The 25,393-nt window shown below is 49.0% G+C and overlaps 2 protein-coding genes across 2 annotated transcripts; both read left to right on the plus strand.

The window, feature by feature from the left end:
* The first annotated feature begins 17,799 nt into the window (after positions 1-17,799).
* LOC109746183 (uncharacterized) lies at positions 17,800-18,297 on the plus strand. Its single transcript, XM_020305314.1, has one exon. It carries the CDS (start codon positions 17,800-17,802, stop codon positions 18,295-18,297), a length of 498 nt encoding a protein of 165 aa, XP_020160903.1.
* A 378-nt stretch (positions 18,298-18,675) lies between these two features.
* LOC109746182 (uncharacterized) lies at positions 18,676-19,215 on the plus strand. The gene has a single exon (XM_020305313.1). The coding sequence runs from the start codon at positions 18,676-18,678 to the stop codon at positions 19,213-19,215; it is 540 nt and encodes a 179-aa protein (XP_020160902.1).
* The last annotated feature ends 6,178 nt before the right edge of the window (positions 19,216-25,393 follow it).

Here is a 25,393-nt window from a genome sequence, read left to right on the forward strand (position 1 = left end):
GTCGTCTATTAGTGTTTCGACGTGCCTAGTTTTGATGACGACGTCATCGACGTAAGCTTCTACCATTTTGCCGATCTGTTGCTCCAGGCATGTTTGAATCATGCGTTGGTATGTGGCGCCGGTGTTCTTGAGCCCAAAGGGCATGGTGTTGAAGCAGAACGACCCATATGGGGTGATAAATGCTGTTGCGGCTTGATCGGACTCCTTCATTTTGATTTGATGGTATCCGGAGTATGCATCGAGGAAACACAGTGAGTCGTGTCCTGCGGTGGCGTCGATGATTTGATCAATCCGGGGGAGGGGGAAGGGATCCTTAGGGAAAGCCTTGTTGAGGTCTTTGAAATCGACACACAGGCGCCAGGATTTGTCCTTCTTTGGTACCATCACCAGGTTTGCCAGCCAGTCTAGATGTTTGATTTCTCTAATGAATCCGGCCTCGATGAGTTTGGCCAGCTCCTCCCCCATGGCTTGTCGCTTGGGTTCGGAAAAGCGCTGTAGTGTTTGCTTAACCGGTTTAAATCCCTTTAATATATTGAGGCTATGTTCGGCCAGCTCGCGTGGGATCCCTGGCATATCTGAAGGGTGCCAGGAGAATATGTCCCAGTTTTCACGCAGGAATTCTCGTAGTGCGATGTCAACTGTTGGGTTCAGTTGAGCTCCGATAGATGTTGTCTTCTTGGGGTCCGTTGGGCGGACCTGGAATTTGACTATTTCTTCTGCTGGTTTGAAGGACGTGGATTTAGGCCGTTTGTCGAGGATCACGTCATCCCTGTCCATCGTGGAGCGTAGTGCGGTTAATTCTTCGGCCGCGAGGGCTTCGGACAGCGCCTCCAGGGCCAGGGATGCGGTTGTGTTTTCAGCGCGGAGTGCTATGTCCGGATCACTGACGAGAGTGATTATACCGTTTGGTCCGGGCATTTTGAGCTTCATATACCCGTAATGGGGTATGGCCTGGAAGCGTGTAAAAGCATCTCGGCCCAACAGGGCGTGATATCCGCTGCTGAAAGGGGCCACTTGGAAAGTTATTTCTTCGGACCGATAGTTCTCCGGCGTGCCGAATACTACGTCAAGTGTGATTTTGCCCGCGCACCGCGCCTCCCGACTGGGAATAATTCCTCGGAAGGTTGTGTTACTTTGCTTGATGCGGCTCCTGTCTATTTCCATTTTATGGAGTGTGTCCTCATAAATGAGGTTTTGTCCGCTGCCGCCGTCCATGAGGACCTTGGTAAGTCGAAACCCATCCACGATGGGACTGAGGACTAACGCGGCTGGCGCTCGTACTGTTCTGTACTTTGGTTCGTCACCGGCGTTGAATGTTATAGCCGTGTCATTCCAGGGGTTTATTGCAGCAATTTGGCAGACTTCGGCGAGCTCGTGAAGTGCCCTTTTGCGCTTGTTGTTTGAAGCGAATGTCTCAAAGACCATCAATACTCTTGAGTTATCGTCTTCTGGGGGAGGCCGTTCTGGGTCGTCCTTGATAAGGATGTCCTCGCCGCTCTTGGCTACCTGTCGTAGTATCCAGCATGCTCTAAGGCTGTGGGTTGCCACGGTATCTGTTGTTGTATGTATTTCGCATGGGCCATCGAGCCACCCCTCCAGAACGGTGCCGTGCCGCATAGCGGTTTTGTTTTTCTTGACTGTTGGACTGGGCGTGCCCCGAGGGTGCGCCCTTTTCGCCTGTAGGGGGAGTTGAGTTGGGACTGACGGTTCCCAGTGAGTTGCCTGAGTTTTCCAGGCGCTCTCCATCGCGCTGTACTTTTGTAATATGGTTGCTAAGTCAGCGAATTTCAGTATGCGGTGGCGATTGATGGTGTTGAGGATTCCTTCATCCGCGCAATTGTTGCAGAATGCTGATATTGCGTCCTCGTCACGGCAATCTTTTACCTTGTCCTTGACAAGGAGGAATCCGGCCCAGAAGTGGTGGACCGTTTCCTGAGACTGCTGTTTTATGCTCATGAGAGCGTCTATGTCCGGGTGGGTGGAATTAAATCCGAACCCTGACCTGACTGATTATCCGGAGTCTGACGACCTTCCGGGCTTAACAGTACGGGTTCCGGAGTATCATTTGATTGTTTAGGACCGCCGTCCGATGCTATGTTCGGAGGGCTGGTCGCATCCTTTCGCGGGTGAGTATCTGGCTCTTCCTGAACGGCGATCTGAACATAGCCCATCTTTGATATAGAAGAAGACTCGCCGTCCTGCTCCACGACTACCGCAATCTGGTGGGTGACCGGTGGGGCCTTGATTTCTCCTTGATCGGTTTTAGGCCCGATCCGATCATAGTCTGTGGCGATTCCCAAAGCGGCGATGCAATCTAGGAGTTTGTTTAAAGACGAAAACTCTGCCGGATCCATCCGCTTGGAGTGCTCGGAGTTGATGTGAAGGGGGTTTTCGATGGCCCGAGAGGTCATCATCGGCTCAACGGCCGAACGGGCGATAATAGGAAAGCCGCCCAGCCGGAGGGTTTGGCCTGGGGCCAGAGCTCCCCCAGAGGTGATGTTGTCTTTAAGGACAAGGCGAGCCATTGAGCCTTTCGTCGACGGCATAGTGGAACTCTCAATGAAAGCACCAATGTCGGTGTCAAAACCGGTGGATCTCGGGTAGGGGGTCTCGAACTGTGCGTCTAGGATCGATGGTAACAGGAGACGGGGGACACGATGTTTACCCAGGTTCGGGCCCTCTCTATGGAGGTAATACCCTACTTCCTGCTTGATTGATCTTGATGAATATGAGTGTTACAAGAGTTGATCTACCATGAGATCGTAATGGCTAAACCCTAGAAGCCTAGCCTGTATGACTATGGTAATGAATATCCCCTTTCCGGACTAACCCCTCCGGTTTATATAGACACCGAGGGGGAATCTAGGGTTACATAGAGTCGGTTACATAAGAAGGAATCTTCATAGTCGGTCGCCAAGCTTGCCTTCCACGCCAAGTAGAGTCCAATCCGGACACGGGTACAATCTTCGGCCTTCATGTCTTCACAGCCCATTAGTCCGGCCCAATGGATAACAGACCGGACGCCCGCGGACCCCTTAGTCCCGGACTCCCTCAAGGCCCAAGGTGGGCACAACCCACCAGGAGGCCCAGGCGCGCCCAAGGAGGTTGTGCCCCCCTCAGTGACCTCCCGCACCGCCTCTTCACCCTATAAATTGCCAAATATTCCAGAAACCCTAGAGGAGTCGACGAAAAACAATTGCAGCCGCCGCAAGTTCCAGAACCACGAGATCCAATCTAGACACCATCACAGAGGGGTTCATCATCTTCATTGGTGCCTCTCCGGTGATGCGTGAGTAGTTCATCATAGACCTACGGGTCTGTAGGCAGTAGCTAGACGGCATCCTCTCTCTCTTTTGATTCTCAATACAATGGTCTCTTAGAGATCTATTTGATGTAACTCTTTTTTGCGGTGTGTTTGTTGGGATCTGATGAACTTTGAGTTTATGATCAGATCTATATCCATGAATATTATTTGAATCTTCTTTTGATCTCTTATATGCATGATTATTTATAGCCTTGTATTTCTTCTTCGAATCTTTGGTTTAGTTAGGCCAACTAGATCGATTTTTCTTGCCATGGGAAGAGGTGCTTTGTCATGGGTTCGATCTTGAAGTGTTCTTTCTCAGTCATAGAAGGGACCGCAAGACATGCATGTATCATTGCTATTAAGGATAACAAGATGGGGGCTATTCCTACATGAATAGATCTCGTCTACATCATTTCATCGTTCTTATTGCATCACTCCTTTTCTCCATGAACTTAATACACTAGATGCATGTTGGATAGCGGTCAATGTGTGGAGTAATAGTAGTAGATGCAGGCATGTGTCGGTCTACTAATCTTGGACGTGATGCCTATATATTGATCATCGCCTCGGATATCGTCATAATTATTTGATCTTCTATCAATTGCCCAACAGTAATTTGTTTACCCACCGTGTGCTATTTTCCTGAGAGAAGCCACTAGTGAAATCTACGCCCCCGGGGTCTATTCTTTATCATATTTGCTTTGAGATCTATTTTCATTCGCTTTTATTTTCAGATCTATTATTCCAAAACCCAAAAATGCCTTGCTGCACTTTTTTATTACTTATTTTATTTCGTGTTTTATCGAGAGCTATTGATCCAATCTTCCACAAATTTATCTATCTTTTTATCGTGGAGGGATTGACAACCCCTCTTACGCGTCGGGTTGCAAGTATTTATTCTTTTTGTGTAGGTACCGTTTACATAGTGTTGCTTGGTTCTCGTACTAGATTAATACCTTGGTTTCATACCTGAGGGAAATACCTATAGTAGCTGTCATGCATCATCCCTTCCTCTTTGGGGAAATACCGACGTAGTTCAAGCGACATCAAAGAGCAATATCAGATGTCCATGATGGGGGAGTTGAAATTCTTTCTTGGTCTTCAAATCCGTCAACAAAGCAATGGCATCTTTATTTCACAAGAAAAATATCTCAAAGATTGTCTAAAAATGTTTGTAATGCAAGATTGCAAAGGCTACATGACCCCGATGCCAACCAAAGGTCAATTGGGCTCCGACGACAATGGTAAAGAGTTCGATCAAAAGGTATACCGCTCCATGATTGGTTCTTTATTGTACTTATGTGCATCTAGGCCAGATATAATGCTTAGCGTTTGCATGTGTCCCGATTCCAAGAGGCACCAAAGGAGTTGCATCACCTTGCGGTGAAGCGAATACTTTGATATTTGGCTCACACCCCAACGCTAGGGTTATTGTATCCAAAGGGCTCAGAGTTTGATCTAGTTGGATTCTCAAATGCTAATTATGCTGGTGACAAGGTTGATCGCAAGTCTACATCAGGCACATGCCATTTTATTGGATGATCACTTGTATGTTGTTCTTCAAAGAAGCAGAACTGTGTGTAACTCTCCAGTGTTGAAGCTGAATACATTGCTGCTAGATCTTGTTGCGCTCAGCTTCTCCGGATGAAGCAAACTCCCAAGGACTATAGCATCAACAAGAAGATGGTGCCCCTCTACTGTGACAATGAAAGCACCATCAAGATTGCTCACAATCCTTTTCAGCACTCGAAAACAAAGCACATTCAGATCCGTCATCATTTTCACAGAGATCATGTGTTGAAGGGAGACATTGATATCATTCACGTCAACACTAAAGAGCAATTGGCAGATATATTCACGAAGCCTTTGGATGAAAAGAGTTTTTGCAAGCTGCGGTGTGAGCTAAATGTCTTAGAATCCTCAAATGTCATGTGAATGGACACATATCCTAACGCTTATGCATGTTGATGACTTAGGTGCGCAACACACGAAGTAGAGTATGTCTTCAATTCATGAAGACATACACTCTAAATGTGAATCCATTAATGTGGAAATTGACTTCGGAGCGCCAGGATAATTGTGCGCCGTGTCTGGGTCAAATACTTCCTATACGGTGGGTAACGCCACCACCCATCTTTCTTGAAGACTTTAGTTAGGCGTCACATTGCATTATCTTCATAACTGGTTTGTCTTAAACATTTGGTTTATCTTCATGATTTATTTTCACATCTGCTTTCGATCTCATTGCCTATATATATGTTCTGTCCTCTACAATATTTACTTATAGCTATGTGTTCAATTTTCTTTTTCCGCACTAAGTGAATGTGATCGGACCCTTACCCCATCTGTGCTTATCTCTCCTACTCTCTCTAAATCTTCATATGCATTCTACTTGACACATGTCGATTGTCTTCAGTCAGTCGAAGATTTTGTGACAAACTTTTAAAATGCATTTATTTTTCTTATCCTGTATGTCGGAATCCGGAGAAGTCAGAACGACCGCCCATCATAACAGGTGAACATGGGGTCGTGGCACAGTTTTCAAACTATTGCATGTGTGCCACGCGTCGCCCATATGCGTATCGCCAGCGGCAGCTGAGTTCACGGTGTCGCTTCCTTCCTCATAAATACACACTACTGCAGGATGCTGCTAACGCAACACTACAATCAGAGACCCTTTGACGAAACTGTGTGCGATGCATTAATCACAAACGGTGATGTAAAAAACCATCAAAAAAGATGCAAAATGTTTGCGATGGCGGATACATCAAACACGGTTCAGATTTTAGTTGCGTGTGTGATGCGGGGAATACGATTATGAACTATTTGCGATGAGGTAGAAGAACAGAAACGGGCAGCCAAACGAAGGCGTGTGCGATATACGGCATACAGTTCAATCGGATTAACTGTTTGTGATGAGGTGGAACAACATAAACAGGCAGCCAAATGAAGGTGTGTGTGCGATTGAGGGCATACACTTCAGACGGATGAACTGTTTGCGAGTAGGCAACACAACAGAAACAGTCAGACAGATCAAGGTGTCTGCGATTGATGGAATACACTTCACACGGATGAAATGTTTGCGATTAGCTACAACAAACAGAAACAATTAGACAGATCAACGTGTCTGCGCTGGACAGGCACACATTCCGATTAAAAGAAGTGTGCGCGATAGTAATAACGAGCGCGCACGGTTGTTGGAACAAGACGTGTGCTGACATCATCTATTGCGGTGCACCCTATGGTGCAAACGCCACGTAGGCGGCGGAGAAAGCGTGCCCACGTTACGCCGTCCGGGAATAGTATCACACTTAGAAATTATAGAATCGTCGATAAATTTTGAGCCTGCGTCCCATCACATTCCAAATTACGACCACACTATATTTAATTGCAAACCTATTCACACCGATCGAAACCTAACCGGTTTCCCACTTAGGAGTGTATTAGTACTCAGTTATAAATACTACTACTCCAAGATGACTGCACATTCCTCCTCAACTCCTTGTCCACAAAAACAAACAAGTCATTCATCGTCGTTCCCTTGCGTCTGCCATGGCCAGCGTGAGTCCTGGGTCGAGAGATTACTACCATGGATAGGCGAGCATGGAAGCGGAAGCTTGAGAGATGTCCCGCCTCGCTGTGAAAGCAGCCGACATGTCCCGCCACGCGTTCGTAGCAGCACAGAGGTCCCATTGTGCCACCGAAGCAGCAGAGAGATCCAGCTGCACCATTGATGCAGCAGACTGGTCCGGCTGCGCTGCGGAAGCAGATGAGATGTCCCGCCGCGCCGCCAATGCAGCAGAGATGTCCTCCCACACCGCGCTGGCCTGGGAAAATGTCTCGCGGGCAGGCGAGGACTCTTACAAGCGCATGCGCGCTATGCTCGATGACCTGATGGGCCGAATCTCTGACTGGAGGATGCAGTAGGACGAGATGAATGCCTCATTTGAAAATGCTACCGGCGTCATCCGAGGACTAGGGGAGGACAAGGCGAAGCTCCGCACCGAGCGCGACCTGCTGAGGGCGAAGATCGTCGGAACGACGAAGCAAGACGAGGAGACCACTGCCTTGTTGTAGAGGACCGGCGTCATCATCAAGAAACTTATGGACGAGAATGCCATGCTCCGCATCGAGCGCCAAATGCTGGTGGGGGAATCCGTGGATGCTCTCAAGCAGCATGTTGAGGACACGAAAGAGCTCATCGCCGCTCGCCACAGGAACTAGTCTCTGCGGCCTGTAGCAACGCATCGACAAAGTAGAGATCAGCGAGCCAGCTTGTTGTCTACATCTTCCTTCTTCTTTTTCCCTTGTGTATTTTGGGCGTTCCCGCATGTGCCTTTTTTAATTATCTTCCTAAATATATAAGACAATTATTATCCACTGTCATCGTCCTTATATTCATCACTCTTGCTATAAGTCGTAGTCGATGCTATATAGGTCCGTCAGATCTTACATCAAGACCGTGCAAAACCTTCTTTTCAGATGTTAGTTTTTCTCTCTTAAATCTCAATCGAGTGAGACATAGCTCGGGCGCCATTAATGGAGACATTGGGAGAGATGTGGGCGGCGAATAGAGGTCAAAGGGCTCTCCTCCTAATGAGCACGCGCAGGGGTCTGATCGCACGCCTCCCGTACTCAAATAGCTACCCCGCACGGCACCTCCTAGCCAATAAAAAAGGGGACGTGTGGCGGCACATAAATAGTAAGTAGAACGCCCGCGGTTTCAGTAATACTTGTGTTTCTGATTTGTAACATGACAACACTTGTTCGAAAATGACTTTTTTGATTGTACATGTGTGCGCCTTTGCAAATCAGATAAATTTTTTATCACAACATGTTGGTGCCATGTCATGACACCATGCCAAGTTTCATGATTTTCAGTCGAGTTCTAGATTTACGGGAATTTTAAAACCAAGTTTCTCGATGTTTCCAGCCGAGCCAAGATGCCCAGATGTTTGTATTCCATTCCCATTTCTTTCTTGGGACCTAGAAATTCGTCCAAGTACACATACATGATTGTTTAACTAACTTTGGCACACTGGAGCATGCGCTTGTAGTTCAAATTTGAATTATGTGCATTAAATGCTTGGAAATTCAATTAATGTATAAAAAAGGCCAAACGAACCTGGAATAATTCCAAAATTTAGCATGAAACTCCTATTTGGGTCTAAGGTGCCTGTGTAAAAAAATCAAGGCGGGAGAAGGTAGTGTATGTCGTTTCGCACACGGAGGTGACACGTTCCCTCTCAGAACCACGAGCCTTCTTGAGAGAAGCTCCAGTTTGCAAGAAGCTTATACCAAAGTTTGTCCCAATTTGGCCAACAAATTTACCACGACATGTTGGTGCCCTGCCATGACACCATGCCAAGTTTCATGATTTTCATGCTTGTTTTGGATTTACAAGAATTAAAAAACCAAGTTTCTCAATATTTCCGGTCGAGCCACGACGCCCAGATGTTTGAATTTCATTCCCATTTCTTGCATGGAACCTAGAAATTCACCCAGGACACACATGTGATTTTTAACCAACTTTGGTGCACTGGAGCATGTGCTTGCAGTTCAAATTTGAATTATGCGCATTAAATCCCCAGAAACTCAATTAATGTATAAAAAGGCCAAACGAACCCTGAATAATTCCAAATTTTAACACGGCACCAGAACTCATGCTGCTTCCGGCCAAACTCAATTAATGTATATCGGGACATGTCGGCTGCTTTCGCAGCGAGGTGGGACATCTCTCGTGCTTTCGCTTCCATGCTCGCCTCTTCCTGGTGGTACGACCCAGAACTCACGCTGGCCATGGCAGATGCAAGGGAACAATGATGAATGACTTGTTTGTTTTTGTGGATGAGGAGTTGAGGCGGAATGTGCAGTCATCTTGGAGTAGTAGTATTTATAAGGGAGTACTAATACGCTCCTAAGTGGGAAATCGTTTAGGTTTTGATCGGTGTGAATAGGTTTGCAATTAAATATAGCGCGGTAGTAATTTTGAATGTGACGGGACGCAGGCTCAAAATTTATTGATGGTTCTATAATTTCTAAGTGCCGCACTATTCCCGGATGGCGTAACGTGGGCACGCTTTCTCGGTTGCGTACGTGGCGTTCACACCATAGGGTGCACTGCAATAGGCAATGTCAGCACACGTCTTGTTCCAACAACCATGCGTGCTTGTTATTACCATCGTGCACGCTTCTTTTAATTATAATGTGTGCCCGTCTAGCGCACACATGTTGATCTGTTTAACTGTTTCTGTTTGTTGTAGCTAATCGCAAACAGTTCATCCGTGTGAAGTGTAAGCCGTCAATCACAGACATGTTGATCTGGCTGACTGTTTCTGTTGTGTTTCCTAATCGCAAACAGTTAATCCTTCTGAGGCGTTTGCCCTCAATCGCACACACCTTCATCTGGCTGCCCGTTTCTGTTGTTACGCTTCATCACAAACAGTTAATCCGAGTGAACTGTATGCCGTATATCGCACACGCCTTCATCTGGCTACCCGTTTCTGTTCTTCTACCTCATCATAAACAGTTAATTGAACTGAACCGTATGCCCCGCATCGCACATGCAACTAAAATCTGAACCTTGTTTTATGAATTCTTCATCGCAAACGTTTTGCATCTTTTTTGATAGTTTTTTACATCACCGTTTGCGATTAATGCATCACACACAGTTTTGTCAAAGGGTCTTTGATTGTAGTGTCGCGTTAGCAGCATCCTGCAATAGTGCGCCGATCTGTTTCCATCGGTGATGTCGAGTTGGCTGTGTCATGGATTATGCATATCGGACAGGCCAGGTTAGTCCATGTTGGTTGTACCGATGAACTTTCTACAAGATATCCTTGTAGTTCGGTGTAGCCGATAGGCTTGGATCGGTGAGTCCGAGTTCAATGCAGAGGAGAAATTTTGCCAACTCAGCTCACTTGGCAAATTAAATCTCACAAGGATTTGCAGGGAATTAACTGAAGGATTTGAAATGAATTAACCAGCAAGGTCATAGAATAAAATTAGAAAAGAGATCTAGCTGAATTTTATTTTGTTATAGAGGGAGACATAAAAACATGAAGAATCATGCAAATGAAAAATTAACTAAGCAAAAGAGCACTAGAGAACTTCATCTACAAAAGGGGCCGGCGACAAAGTCACCTATATTAGAGTATATTGACACAGGAGTCAAGTGAGATCACTTGATCATAGGTCATACTCATCGTTTAAGCTCAAAATGGGTTACCATTTTTCGTTTAAGAAATTTGATGTATTCACATCTCGCTGAGTTGCTTTGTCTCATGTCTTGGAGCAAAGCTTCTGTAAGATGGAATGACATACCTTGGGTTGTGGTCTTGATGTTGATCATGTAGTTGAACTTGTGTTGAATGCTCAAGGTTAATGTAGTCCATCAAGAGTTGGGAGCACAACTAGGAGTTTGAGTTCATCTTCCTACATGAGTTAGACTTGCAAGGAAGAGCACTTTTGTATCCAAAGTGACAATCATTCAACTTGATACCAAATGAAGTTTGATATATTGAAATTGTCAAAGGATATGTTGAGTGGGTTCATGCTTCCTTGTATTCAACAACCATATCATTGGACCTTGATGATGTTGAGATTGCTCAAAATGCGAGTCACATGCAATCTCATAGATTTGGGCTCACCCAAGTACCTACAAGGCTTAGATAACATGCAAGCGTACAAGTATGGATACAAGACATGTGATGATCATCATAAGAGAAATATCAAGGATTAGTCATAAAAGGCTCATGCCTTGCATGCATCCAAATGGAGCTTCTACTCCAAGTTTTAGGCATCAATGATGTTCAATTCACCTTTCAAACGGAAAAATACTTTCTCATCAAGCGGTTTGGTGAATATATCCGCCAATTGCTTATCGGTACGAACATGCTTAAGATTGATGTCTCCTTTAGTAACATGATCTTGAATGAAATGATGGCGAACTTCGGTATGCTTAGTTCGAGAATGTTGCATAGGATTGTGAGCAATCTTAATAGCACTCTAATTATCACAAAGCAATGGAATATGTTTCACATGTAACCCATAATTCTTAAGGGTTTGGGTCATCCAAAGTAATTGAGCACAACACGAACCAACAGCAATGTATTCCACTTCGGCGGTGGATAAGGATATCGAGTTTTGTTTCTTGGAGGACCAAGACACAAGGGATCTACCAACAAATTGACAAGTACCCGAAGTGGACTTTCTATCAACCTTGTCACCGGCATAGTCCGAATCGGAGTAGCCAACTAAAGGAGGACCTCTTAGGATACCAAATGCCAAAGTTTGGTGTATGAATTAAGTATCTCACTATCCTTTTCACAGCCTTAAGATGACATTCTTTAGGGGCCGCTTGATATCGTGCACACATGCACACACTTAGCATAATATTGGGACGGGAGGCACATAGATATAATAATGACCCAATCATAGAGCGGTAAACCTTTTGATCAACCGGTTTGCCATCCTTAGTCAAGTCAAGATGTCCACTAGTAGGCATGGGTATTTTCATACCTTTGCTTTCTTGCATATTGAACTTCTTGAAAAGGTCCTTGGTATACTTTGTTTGAGAAACAAAGGTACCTTCATTAGTTTGCTTGATTTGCAAACCAAGAAAGAATTTGAGTTCACTCATCATAGACATCTCAAACTTCTTCGACATTAGCCTTCCAAACTTTTCACTAAAATGAGGGTTAGTCGAACCAAATATGATATCATCCACATACATTTGGCACACAAATAATTCACCATTAACCATTTTAGTAAAATGTGTAGAATCAATCTTCCCAATTTCAAAGCCTTTTTCAATAAGAAACTTGGCCAAGCATTTATACTATGCTCCAGGAGCTTGTTTTAGACCATAAAGTGTTTTGTGAAGTTTGTAGACATGATTAGGTTTCTTGGGATTAACAAAGCCAGGAGGTTGTTTAACATAGACTTCCTCCTCAATTTCTCCATTTAGAAAAGCACTTTTAATGTCCATTTGGTATAAAGTGATATCATGGTGATTGGCATAAGAAAGTAAGATGCATATGGACTCAAGTCTAGCAACGGGGGCATATGTCTCACCATAGTCCATACATTCGACTTGTGTGCAGCCTTGGGCGACGAGACGGGCCTTGTTGCGTACTGATACGTCCATTTTGCATCATGATTTTATATTGATATTTATTGCATTATGGGCTGTTATTACACGATATATCACAATACTTATGCCTTTTCTCTCTTATTTTATAAGGTTTACATGAAGAGGGAGAATGCCGGTAGCTGGGATTCTGGACTGGAAAAGGAGCAAATATTAGAGACCTATTCTTCACAACTCCAAAAGTCCTGAAACTTCACGGAGAATATTTTTGGAATATATAAAAAATATTGGGCGAAGAAAGCACCAGAGGGGGGCCACCTGCCAGCCACAAGGGTGGAGGGCGTGCCTTACCCCCTAGGCGCGCGCCCCTACCTTGTGGGCCACATGGAAGGCCCCCGATGCCCATCTTCTGCTATATGGTGTGTTTTGACCTGGAAGAAATAAGAAGGAAGCTTTCGGGATGAAGCGCCGCCGTCTCGAGGCGGAACTTGGGCAGAACCAATCTAGGGCTCCAGCGGAGCTGTTCTTCCTAGGAAACTTCCCTCCGGGAGGGGGAAATCGAAGCCATCATCATCACCAACGAACCTCTCATCGACAGGGGGTCAATATCCATCAACATCTTCACTAGCACCATCTCCTCTCAAACCCTAGTTCATCTCTTGGATCCGATCTTTGTCTCAAAAACCTCAGATTGGTACTTGTGGGTTGCTAGTAGTGTTGATTACTCCTTGTAGTTGATGCTAGTTGGTTTATTCAGTGGAAGATCATATGTTCAGATCCTTAATGCTATTCAATACTCCTCTGATTATGAACATGAATATGCTTTGTGAGTAGTTATGTTTGTTCCTGAGGACATGGGAGAAGTCTTGTTAAAAATAATCATGTGAATTTGGTATTCGTTCGATATTTTGATGAGATGTATGTTGTCTTTCCTCTAGTGGTGTTATGTGAACGTAGACTACATGAAACTTCACCATTGTTTGGTCCTAGGGGAAGGCATTGGGAAGTAATAAGTAGATGATGGGTTTCTAGAGTGACAGAAGCTTAAACCCTAGTTTATGCGTTGCTTCGTAAGGGGCTGATTTGGATCCATATGTTTCAAGCTATGGTTAGATTTATCTTAATTCTTCTTTCGTAGTTGCGGATGCTTGCGAGAGGGGTTAATCATAAGTGGGAGGCTTGTCCAAGGAAGGACAGAACCCAAGCACCGGTCCACCCACATATCAAATTGTCAAAGTAACGAACGCGAATCATATGAGCATGATGAAAGCTAGCTTGACAACAATTCCCATGTGTCCTCGGGAGCGCTTTGCTTTATATAAGAGTTCATTAGGCTTGTCCTTTGCTACAAGAAGGATTGTGCCACCTTGCTGCACCTTAGTTACTTTTGTTACTTGTTACCTGTTACGAATTATCTTATCACACAACTATCTGTTACCGATAATTTCAGTGCTTGCAGAGAATACCTAGCTGAAAACCACTTGTCATTTCCTTCTGCTCCACGTTGGGTTCTACACTCTTACTTATAGAATGGACTATGATAGATCCCCTATACTTGTGGGTCATCAAGACTCTTTTCTGGCGCCGTTGCCGAGGAGTGAAGCGCCTTTGGTAAGGAAACATTTATATAGTGTGCTGAAATTTACTATCACTTGTTACTATGGAAAATAATCCTTTGAGGGGCTTGTTCGGGGTATCTTCACCTCGACCGGAAGAGCAAAGAGTTGCTCCTTATTGCTACTTCTTGAGCTTGCGTTGGTTTTTCCCTTTAAGAGGAAAGGGTGATGCAGCAAAGTAGAGATAAGTATTTCCCTCAGTTTGAGAACTGAGGTATCAATCTAGTAGGAAACAACGCACAAATCACCGAATACCTGCACAAACAATCAAACAACTTGCACCCAACGCGATAGAGGGGTTGCCAATCCCTTCACGGTTACTTGCAAAAGTGAGATCTAATAGAGATAGATAAACGATAAAGTAAATATTTTTGGTATTTTTGGTTTATAGATCGGAAAGTAAAAGATTGCAAAATAGTAGACATACAAGAAAGCTCATATGTGGAAGCAATCTGATGGAACCTGTAAGTGCATCTAGTGCCCCTTAGTTATTTTGGTGTATTGAAGACTTATAGGTTAAGGGACTAATGTGTTTATGAGTGTACACGGGTCTATAAGTCTATGAGGAGTTTGATATTTACAGAGAAAGTCGACCCCTAAAAATGAAGTTCTTCGACTGAAGACTTTGGATTTCTGAAGACTTTCTGAAGACTTTGAAAGTGAAGAAATTGGTGTGACCTTGAAGACTTGGTATTCATTTGAGGAACATGAAGCGTGAAGACTTTTGTTTTCGTAGTTTCATTTTCTCTTTCTTGAGTCATAGGAAACACCGTACTGTTAAAGGGGGTCGAGGAAATACTAAGGAAAATTTTCCAAGTGATGCTCAACTCAAAATCCTACACCTACCAATCCCTTCGAGTGAAGCCATTGGAAATCTCATACAGTTCAGTCAATTTCTTCAGTGACAGAGACGAAGTTCTTCTGGTCGCTGTGGAATTTGTTCTGACTGAGGAGTTAGGAATTCGGCAGTGCGGATTGCCTACACAGTGAGGAACATGATAGCCCTGAGGAATTTGATACTCAAATTTCCGACCGTTGCTGTGCTATGCGCCAGCTATCCCAAAATATCTACCCACTTAACGGTCATATCATTGAAGGGCATTTATGTCTTATCATGTCGGGCTGCTCCCTAGGCTATAAATAGCCGCCCCCTACAACCACTAGCTGGTTGGCTGCTCCGAGAGAAACTGACACTTGTCATTTGAGAGCATCCCATCCTCTGAGGACTTTGAGCAAAAATCATCGAGTGAGGAAAACCCAAACCCAAACACCTACAAACCCAAAGTGATTGAGCATCACTGAAGAGATTGATCCTGCGTGGATCCGACGCTTGTTACCTTTGAAGACTGTGCTTCTTCCAGATGGTTAGGCGTCATGGTCTAGAGCATCCAAGAGGAATTGTGGATCGCCAACTGACCGAGTTTGTGAAGGTTTGGAAGTCACCTGAAGACTTACCATGAGTGATTGGGCGAGGTCTGTGTGACCTTAACTCAAGGAGATTACGGTGAGGACTGTGTGTCCGGGACTGTGTGTCCTCAGGTTTAAATACCTAGCCGCTCCAACCAGATGTACAACTGAGACAGCAGTTGGAACTGGTCTACCAAATCATTGTCTTCACCAAGCTTACTGGTTCTATTTCCTCAACTCTTTCATTTCCTCATAACTGTGTTGTTCACTTGTTCATATCTGTGTTTGAAGACTTTGACTAAAGACTTTCTCAATTTCCTCAGTTCAAATTCTTCAGTATGTTAGTCTTCATCCTGTGTTATCATGTGTTTACGCTTTTTGTACTCTGTGCTTGTCTTCATTTCATCATGATGACCATGCTTGTGTTCTGTTATGTTTACTTTTGAGTACTTATTCCGCTGCAAGTAGTTCTTCGCCTAGGAATTTCCTCACCCTGAAATTCCTCAGTGAAGAATTCATAAAAATCGCCTATTCACCCCCTCTAGTCGACATAACGCACTTTCAGAACCAACAGGTGGCATCAGAACAACACTATTATCATAAATATAGCATGCAAGAAGTAAAATAGTAGGCAGTGATATCTAGGAAGTACAGTAATACTTAGGACAAAACTAAAGCATTATAACTATATGTGCACTGGTTTGTAATTTAGCACATGTAACATGTTCACTGCCAGAAGTATGGCCCTACAGGTGCAAGCAAAATAACGCGTCTCATGAAAAACTGAATGATGCCCTGAAGAAATTCAGAGGTGTGGTGCTTATGCTAAGAAAGTGAACATAGGCGGCGGCTGTTGGATAATAGTACCTGATTCCTGGCGGCGTATGGGTATCGTTGTCATACTTGATAGCTAAGGATCGTCGATGGTGCTCGTGTTGCGGTTGAGTTTGCGCCGGCTGTCGCCATTGCTGAAGCGGCTCCGGTGCTCCGGTTGCGGCTCCTGTCGACATACAAGAAAGCTCATCTATGGTAAGTGAATAGTCCGGTTGTGCCTGGACTCCTCACGACTTCGTGCCACCGTCCGGGTCTTCTTCAACGACCAGGGATTCGACTTGCGGATAGCCCCTGAGCCCCCCAACCACGTGGGCCGCCCACGCTTCTTCGACGATGGCCCTCTAGGAGGTAACACCGGTGGGGACTACCATGGCCGCCGCCACCGCCGCTCCGCCCACTCGGATGATGAGGAGGCCTCGGACGACAGCCACTCCCGATCCCCCTCTCCTGACCCTCACGCACCATCCGCGGGGCACGGGGGTTGGCAGGTCGGGCTCGGCTCCTTGGCTCTAGGGGCACCGGCGGACTCTCCGGCCGGTCCCACCGGCGAGAGCGACACTTCGAGTGTCGGGCTGTTGGTCATTCCCGCATCCTCCCCACACTCCCCGGCCGCCCCTCAGCCGACTCTTGCTGCCTCCGCATTGGCGTCCCCAACTTTCCTGTCGGTATCCCCGGCACACCCGCTCCTTCCACCCTACGCGGGACCCGTGGCCGTGGCGGCCCCGGCTCCGGCCCTGGCACCGGCAGTGGCCATGCCCGTGGCATCCTCACCCTCCCCTGCCGTGGACCCCGACTGGGAGGTGTTCCCGGCCCCGCCCGAGCTGCCGCTCCTCCACCACCTGCGCCCCCTGCTTCAGTCGCCTCTCCGCCCTCTGTACCACCCGCTCCACTGCTCCTGGGGTGCTCAGCTCTGGAGCCACAGCCGACCTCCTTGTCGGCCCTGGATGCGGGCCGGGAGTCGCGGGTGACCACTCCAGTGGCTGCTCCCCCTCCCCCTCCATGGTCCGCGGCCTACTCTCAGCGTGGCCGGTCGACCTCCTCCCCGGTGATGGCCTCCCACCGTAGAGCTCGGCTCGACGCTGCCCGACCGGATGGTAGCCCCGCTCTGCCCATTCTCGAGCGGCCGGAGCTCCGGGCCGCTACCCAGAATGTGGAGCCAGGTACCCCTGTCGTCCCCTCCTCTGCTGCTAGTTGCTCCTTTTCTGCGCTCGAGTCGATTCCTCTTGGCCACTTGGCAAAGGTGGCGACGGACTCCGCGATCGTCTTTAGGGGGAAGTTTGCTCCCCCTTAGTCCAGATCGAGGCCATTCAGGCCCACGAGATTCTTGATGGTAGACTAGCGGAAGCCTTTGTGACTATGCTCACGCCTACCACACCCCCGCCCCCTTCGGAGGACGCCACCACGACACAGCCTCGGTGTGCCGGTGGCCTTCTTCCGCTTGCTGCGGCCGGGCTCCGTGGTCGCACGCGCTCTCGTACCGCCGCTTTCCACGCTCAAAGCGCGTCTCGTGTCCTGGGGTCAAGCAGCCCCCTAATGGCTCCTTAATGCGTGCCCTCTTCTGGAACATCCACGGCTTCGGCCATGATGGCCGCCCCCGCCAACTCATCGAGTACATTCGTGATGAACACGTTGACATTGTCGCCATCCAAGAAACCATGCGCACGGACTTCTCTCTTCCGGAGCTCGATCGTGTGAGCTCCCACCTCTTCGCTTGGCATTGGCTCCCTTCTAGTGGGAGCACCGGCCATTCGGGTGGCATCCTTTTAGGTGTGAAGGATGCCACCTTCGAGGTGGGTAGCATGGATCGGGGCCAGTTCTTTGTTAGCATGGAACTCTCCGAACAGGCCCTTAACTTCAAGTGGGAGGTCATCATCGTCTACGGCCCGGCTGACCACAGTAGGTCGGCCTCCTTCCTCGAGGAGCTCCACCAGAATGTTTCGGCGGCCTCTCTTCCGGTGGTGGTTGGAGGTGACTTTAACCTCCTCTGGTTCGCGGATGACAAGAGCAATACGAATGTCAACTTTGTGCGGATGAATGTTTAATGACTGCATTGCTGACCTTGGTCTCCGCGAGATAGATAGGATTGGTGCCAGATATACCTAGACCAATCGTCAGGCTTCCCCGACCCAGTTCGTCCTGGATAGGGTCCTAGTCTCCCCAGAATGGGACCTCCACTGCTCCGTAGCTTCCCTCCGGATTATCACCCGGATTGGGTCCGACCACGTGCCCCTCCTCCTATCCTCCGTCAATGAGTGGTCGCCGATCCCCCCCCGGTTCCGGTTTGAGACTTTCTGGCTGTCCCAAACTGGTTTCGTGGAGGCGGTTGGCGCTCGCTGGGTGGAGGCTCGTGCTCACCCCCATCCCCGCCCCCTTCGGCCATTGACTCATGGCAATTCTGTGCCAAGCGTGGCTGACAGTTCATGAAGGGATGGGGCGCCAACCTGGGGCATGACCTCCGTGAACGCAAGAAGGCCCTGTTGACTGCCATCCACGCCCTGGACCTACGCGTCGACGCGACCGGCCTCTCTCCTGACGAGTGGCTCTACCGTTACGACTTGGAAGACCAACTCTCCGTCATCTTCTCCGATGACGAGGCCTATTGGCGCCTTCGTGGCACCCAGAAATGGGTATTGATGGGCGACGCGAACACGGCCTACTTTCAGGCCATTGCGAATGGCCGCCGTAGACGCAACACCATCCCCCTCCTCTGGGATGGCCCGGCTCTCCTGCAGTCCCCCTGTGACATCTGGGCCCATGTCGATGGGTTCTATAGGTCCCTGTTCTCCGCCGCTCCTTGGAGCGGCCTTTCCCTAGCCCATGATTGCTGGACCGGCCTCCAGCTGGTTTCTGACGCGGAGAACGCGGCCCTTACGGACCCCTTCTCTGAGGGCGGGGTCTGGACTGCCATTAGAGGCATGAATCCTACCTCGGCACCAGGGCTAGATGGCCTCCCGGTTTAATTCTTCCAGTCATTCTGGAACGTGATTAAACTGAGATCATGGCCATCTTCGACGAGTTCTATGCTGGGTCCATCAACCTCGGGTGCCTCAACTATGGGATCATTTCGCTCATCCCCAAGTTGCCTGGAGCTTCTGACATCTATCGGTTTCGCCCGATCACGGTCATCAATGTGATTTTCCGGATCCGGGCGAAAGGGTACGCCAATAGGGTGACCCTGCTTGCCGACCACATTACCCACCCCAACTAGTCCGCCTTCATTCAAGGGCGGTATATCCTAGATGGGGTGCTAGTTCTCCACGAAGTCCTCCATGAGGTCCGGTCTAAGCACCTCAAGGCGGTTTTCCTGAAGATCGATTTCCATAAGGCGTACGACACTGTTAGTTGGCCCTTCCTTCGGGAAGTTCTTCTCCGGAAAGGCTTTGACGACCGATGGATTTCCAGAGTGATCCAGATGGTTTCCTGCGGTCGCACTGCTGTGAACATCAATGGAGAGATCGGCCCTTACTTCCCCACCCTCTGTGGGGTTAGACAAGGCGATCCGTTCTCCCCATTCTTGTTCAATATGGTGGTGGACGCGCTTGCCGCCATCTTGGACAAGGCTAAGGCTGCTGGCCATATTCGTGGGATCACCCCCACCTGGCCGGCGGCTCTGGGATCTCCCTCCTCCAGTACGCCGACGACACCATCAACATGGTCGAAGGCTCGGATGCGGACATCTCTAACCTTAAGTTCCTCCTCCTCTGCTTCCAACAAATGTCTGGCCTCAAGATCAACTTTGACAAGAGTGATGTGATGGTGATGGGCTACTCTCCTGCGGAGTCCCTGTACATTGCCAACCGGCTCAACTTCTGCTTGGGCTCCTTCCCCACGACCTACTTGGGAACGCCCATTAGTTACTCTCGGCTTACTGTCGCTGACTTACGTCCGACCATGGCCAAGTTGCAAACGCACATCGAGCCATGGCAGGGTAGGTGGTTGCCAAAGGCGGCTCAGATGATCCTCATGAACTCCTCCCTCTCCAGCGTCCTCGCGTTCCTCATGAGCTTCTACAGCCTTCACGAGACTCTACACCATGAGATCGCCAAATTCCAGTCTCGCTTCTATTGGGTAGGCGACAACAATATGCAGAAATACCATATGGTCAACTGGCCGGACATTTGCAAGCCTCGGGAACAAGGTGGCCTTGGTATCATGTGCTCTAAGCGCATGAATATTGCCTTCCTATCCCGCTGGCTCTGGTTCATCTCGCAAGGTCACGTGGCCTCTGGTTAGACATCATCCGGAACAAGTACCAGCATGGGCAACCCCAAGACTTCTGTCAGCGCATTGGCAGTTCCTAGTTCTGGCAGTCGGTCATCCAACTTCTCCCAATCCTCCGCATTAGGACCTCCATCTCGGTTGGATCTGGGGCTACAACTTTGTTCGGGTTTGACCGGTGGGCCGGCAACACCCGCTTCACGGCGCGCTTCCCCGACCTCTTCTCCATCGCTGCTGACCCTTTGATCTTGGTAGAGAGGGCCCTTATTGACTTAGGGCGCCTCGCATTCCGGAGGCCATTTGGGCCTCCGGATTCCGCCGCTTGGCGTGAGTTGCTTGATTGCGTTGCTCTCCATGAGCCGGTAGTGGATGCTGGCCCGGATCAGGTGAGGAGGCGCATTGAGCCATCTGGCCAATTCTCCACAAAGTCCCTATACCAGGCCATCGCCCCCTCCATCGCGCCTCCCCCTTATGACGGTGTGGTCCATCTGCCTTCCACTGAAAATTCGGATCTTCATGTGGCAATGGATTCGCGGACGAACCCCGTCTGGTGTTGAGGTCCACAAACGCAATGGCCCGGGCTCTGGCCTATGCCCGCTATGCGGTGTTCCCGAAGACTCGAATCACATCTTCTTCTCGTGTGTGCCCGCTCAATTTCTTTGGAGCTGCTTTAGGGAGGTGGTGGGTGGGAATTGGCGCCACACAAACTTCCCCTACCTATTTGCCAAACTCCAGAACTCCCCCTTGCCTCTTGCCACATTAGGTGGCTTGAGATTGGGGCTATCGCGTGGACTCTCTGGACGATCCGCAACAAGCTTGTGATCCAGCGCACTCCTCTTCGACGGGCTACTGACGCTCTTTTCAAATTGTCTGGTTACTTGCAGCTTTGGCGGTCGCTTAGCCGTCCTCAGGACCGGGACGCCATCTCCACCTTCATCACCGACCTTCGCTCGATGGCCGTCCATCTGTCGTCGCCGCCCCTTCCGCCTCCTCCGGAGCCAGACTAGACGCCTGCTGTGCGCTCCAGCGCCCTTTTTTCCTTTTGTTTGGGCTTGTTGAGCTGTGCCCTCAGCAGAACCTTTTGTATCCTCTTGTGAGACTTGGGTGTGTGTGTGTGTGTGTGAAGTAGTCCTTTTTGTATGCTCTCGGGCGGTTTGCTTTATTTATAAAGTGGGGCGAAAGCCTCTTTTGGTAAGTGAACAGTTCCACGATAAAGAAGAGAAAAACCAAAGCAGTACAAATCGAAATAACCTGATGAGGCTGCGGCGTCAGTAAAGCAGGGTTGGTGGAGTTGAATATGGCGTCCGTGTAGCGGGTCCGGTGCAGTGGACGAAGGCGTCGGCGAAGCACATCCAGCGTGGTGTACGGTGCTTTCGATGAGGCGGATCTGTTGCGGTAGACGAGGGCTTGTATGAAGGGCCAGCGATGGGGCGGACAAGGGAGTCAGTGAAGGGCCTACATTGTGGTGGACGAGGGTGCCGGTTATGCAGATCCGTTGCAGTGGACCATGATGGCGGTCAAGGAGATCTGGAGCGGTGGACAAGCCAGTTGCTGAAGCCGCTCCGGTGAAGTGGTGAGTTGGCAGTTGGGGGTTCCAAGGTGGGGAAGGTAGATCCGGCGGGGTGTGAGGTCCACCGCTGCGGCGGAGGCTAGATTCGATGGCTTGGCGTGGTTGGGGGTCGGGGAGGGGAAGGGGAGGGTGTTGGTGTAAAAACCGGCCGATCTCGGGTAGGGGGTCCCGAACTGTGCGTCTGAAGATCGAAGGTAACAGGAGACAGGTGACACAATGTTTTACAGGTTTGGGCCCTCTTAATGGAGGTAATACCCTACTTCCTGCTTGATTAACTTTGATGAATATAGGGGTTACAAGAGTCGATCTACCTCGAGATCGTAATGGCTAAACCCTAGATGCCTAGCATGTATGATTTGTGATAGCCTCTTCGTATTAAACCCTCCGGTTTATATACACACCGGAGGGGCCTAGGGTTGTCCACAGTCGGTTTACAGAGAAAGGAAACTACTCATCCGGATGCCAAGCTTGCCATCCACGCAAAGGAGAGTCCCATCCGGACACGGGGGAGAGCCTTCTATCTTGTATCGTCATGGCCCATCAGTCTGGCCCATGTCACATAGCCCGGATGCCCGAGGACCCCATAATCTAGGACTCCCTCAGTAGCCCCTGAACCAGGTTTCAATGACGATGTGTCCGGCGCGCAGATTGTCTTCGGCATTGCAAGGCGGGTTCCTCCTCCGAGTATTCCAAAGCAGTCTTCTGGACAAGAGAACTGTATCCGGCTCCGCATAACAGTTACAACACTTAACCACAAGGGCACAATACTTAATCAAAATAAGGCATGTCTATTGACATCTTTTTTGGCGAAACATTACGTCTGACCCCTTTATTATTTCAAACCGTTTTCTGGCCTCCCGCTTCGCGTTTCGAGACATAGCCTTGAGTGACACGTCTTGTCAAAGCAGAGATCGTGTCCCCTTATTGCGGGATTCCCATCAATACTGTTTGGGTAATCCAACCGTGCCATTCGCACGACCCCTTGGGAATAGGAGAGCTTCAGGGCTTGAGGGGGGTGCTTGATATTCACAACCTATATAAACGGATAAGGATCCATCTTTTTACCCCACGCCTTCTTCTTCCTCAGCCTTTCCATCCTCATCGCCACCAACCTTCCAGCCATGTCTGGATCCGGCTCCCAAGGCAAGGGGGTGGCCTCCTCCGTGACAGAGGACGATGTCAAGGGGCTCCGGGAGGTGGGGTACCTGAGTGCGGACGTTGCGCACAGGATCCCTGCCAAGAAGCAGGTCATCTCCAGTCCGGAGCCTCGCGAAAGGGTGGTATTTATCCCCCACTTCCTCTGTGGACTAGGGTTTCCCCTCCACCCCTTTGTCCGCGGCCTCATGTTCTATTACGGGCTGGATTTCCACAATCTAGCCCCAAATTCCTTTCTCCACATCTCGGCGTTCATCATTGTGTGCGAAGCGCTCCTCCGCATCCCCCTGCACTTCGGTCTATGGCTCAAAGTTTTCAACGTGAAGCCGAAGGTGGTCGACGGGCAGCACGCGGACTGCGGCGGCGCCATGGTGAGCAAGCTCCCCAACGTCACCTAGCCCAAAGGGGTCTTCGTGGAGACAGTCAAGATATGGCAACATGAGTGGTTCTACATCACCGAACCTCGCGGCGCCAACTGGGCGGCCACTCCTGAATTTAGGTCCGGACCCCCGATGCGGCTGGAGTCGTGGACCAACAAGGGCCTGGACTAGGGATCAACTGACGAAGTGATGATGCTGCAAAAGCGCATCAAGAATATCATTGAAAAGAACACCAGCCTCACTGACGTGATCCAGGTGATGCTCTTCCACCGGATCCTTCCCTGCCAACGCCGCCTCTCCACATGTGGGAGTTCAATCCAGAAGGGCAGCGGACCCTACAGCGATTCTTCGGCACGACGCATGAAGCAATCCGGATGCTGCTTTTCAAGGCCCAGAAGTCGTGGCCGGAGACGACCAACGACATCAGCCTCGACTGCGATCACCCAGCCTCCCAGCTAAGTATTCAATTTCCAAACATAACTCAGTTCATGAATCAAAAGGGGTATGCTTGAAACATCTATCCTATAATCAGGGATGGACAAAGAAAGCAGAGCAGATCAAGTGTCCGGCACCGCTACCCAAGTACCCAGCTGATCCTCTGCTAATGAGGATGCTGCTCCTGGCGCTGTACCAGGCGCCAGAGAAGAGGGCCAAGAAGAAGGGCAAGGCGGCCAAAAGTGGCTTCCGCCGTAAGGGTTCTTCGGACGCAATGTCCAAAGAGACCGAGGCTCACTCCTCCCACGAGGGGGATGAGGACGAGGAGGAGGAAAAGGAAGAAAGCAATTCTCCCCTAAAGGGAAGAAGAAGAAGAAAAGGGCGGCCTCCGCAGACATAGAGGCGGAGGCGTCCAAAAGGGGGAGGATATCCCTCTCAGATGGCTCGGACTCAGATGCCGAAGTCATCCCGCAGCGGCGCCCCAGGGTGAAGTCCCTGGCCGAATCGTAAGCATTCGAAGATACTACACACATATCCGACCTTTTACAAATTGTAGGATAACATATCATTTATGTATTTCAGTCCGGCCCATGATCTCCCCCAACAATCATTGTCGGAGGGGAATTCTCTGGAGCCGGGGATGATGGAGAGCGAAAGGCCTCCACGAGCCTCTCTGCCACATGCCACGGATGACACCGAGGTGTTATCCCAAAGGACCTCTCCGGGCCAGGGAGAAGTGCGGAAGGCCGCTGAGATGGCGCCGAAGGGTAATGCCTCGGCTGCAAAGAAGATGGGGGGCGCAACCCCCATGGAAACTGATGACGGGGGCCTGGACCAGTCCGGCCCCCAGCCGAATACCGTTCTGGAGACCCACACGGCTCCAAAATCAAGCGAGCAGCACCCTTTGAGGGAGGGGGAGTGCCAACTCCACCGGCGACCTCCATCAATCCGGAGGTGCCGGACACTTTGAGAGAAGCACTTCGTCGTGCTTCCATTGTGGATGAACACCGTACCCTGATGGGTACGGTGGTTAAAAAGGTTTAGTCCGCCAAAAGCGGGCTGAACGAATCCTTCACCTACCTGTTAACAAGCTTTGAGGTATGTGATGCAATATTCTTAGCCGCTTTTCATATGAAAAAATGTGCCTGTATATAGATAGTAGCCCCTGAGACTCTGTTCGGTTCTTGAAAAAGGGCCGAACAGAGGATCAAATATTCGCCGGAGATAACATACTTGTCTACTTTGACAAACAAGATTCATTGTTAGTGGAGACCGCCCAGGCCCCCGAAGTAGCCGAGCTCAAGCGGAAGCTGGCAGATGATGAGATCGACCGCGTTAACAAGCGGTTCGATGAGGCACATGGTATGTTTTGTTTTTGAA

This window comes from Aegilops tauschii, chromosome 7, assembly GCF_002575655.3.
Source record: "Aegilops tauschii subsp. strangulata cultivar AL8/78 chromosome 7, Aet v6.0, whole genome shotgun sequence".
Classification (NCBI taxonomy): domain Eukaryota; kingdom Viridiplantae; phylum Streptophyta; class Magnoliopsida; order Poales; family Poaceae; genus Aegilops; species Aegilops tauschii.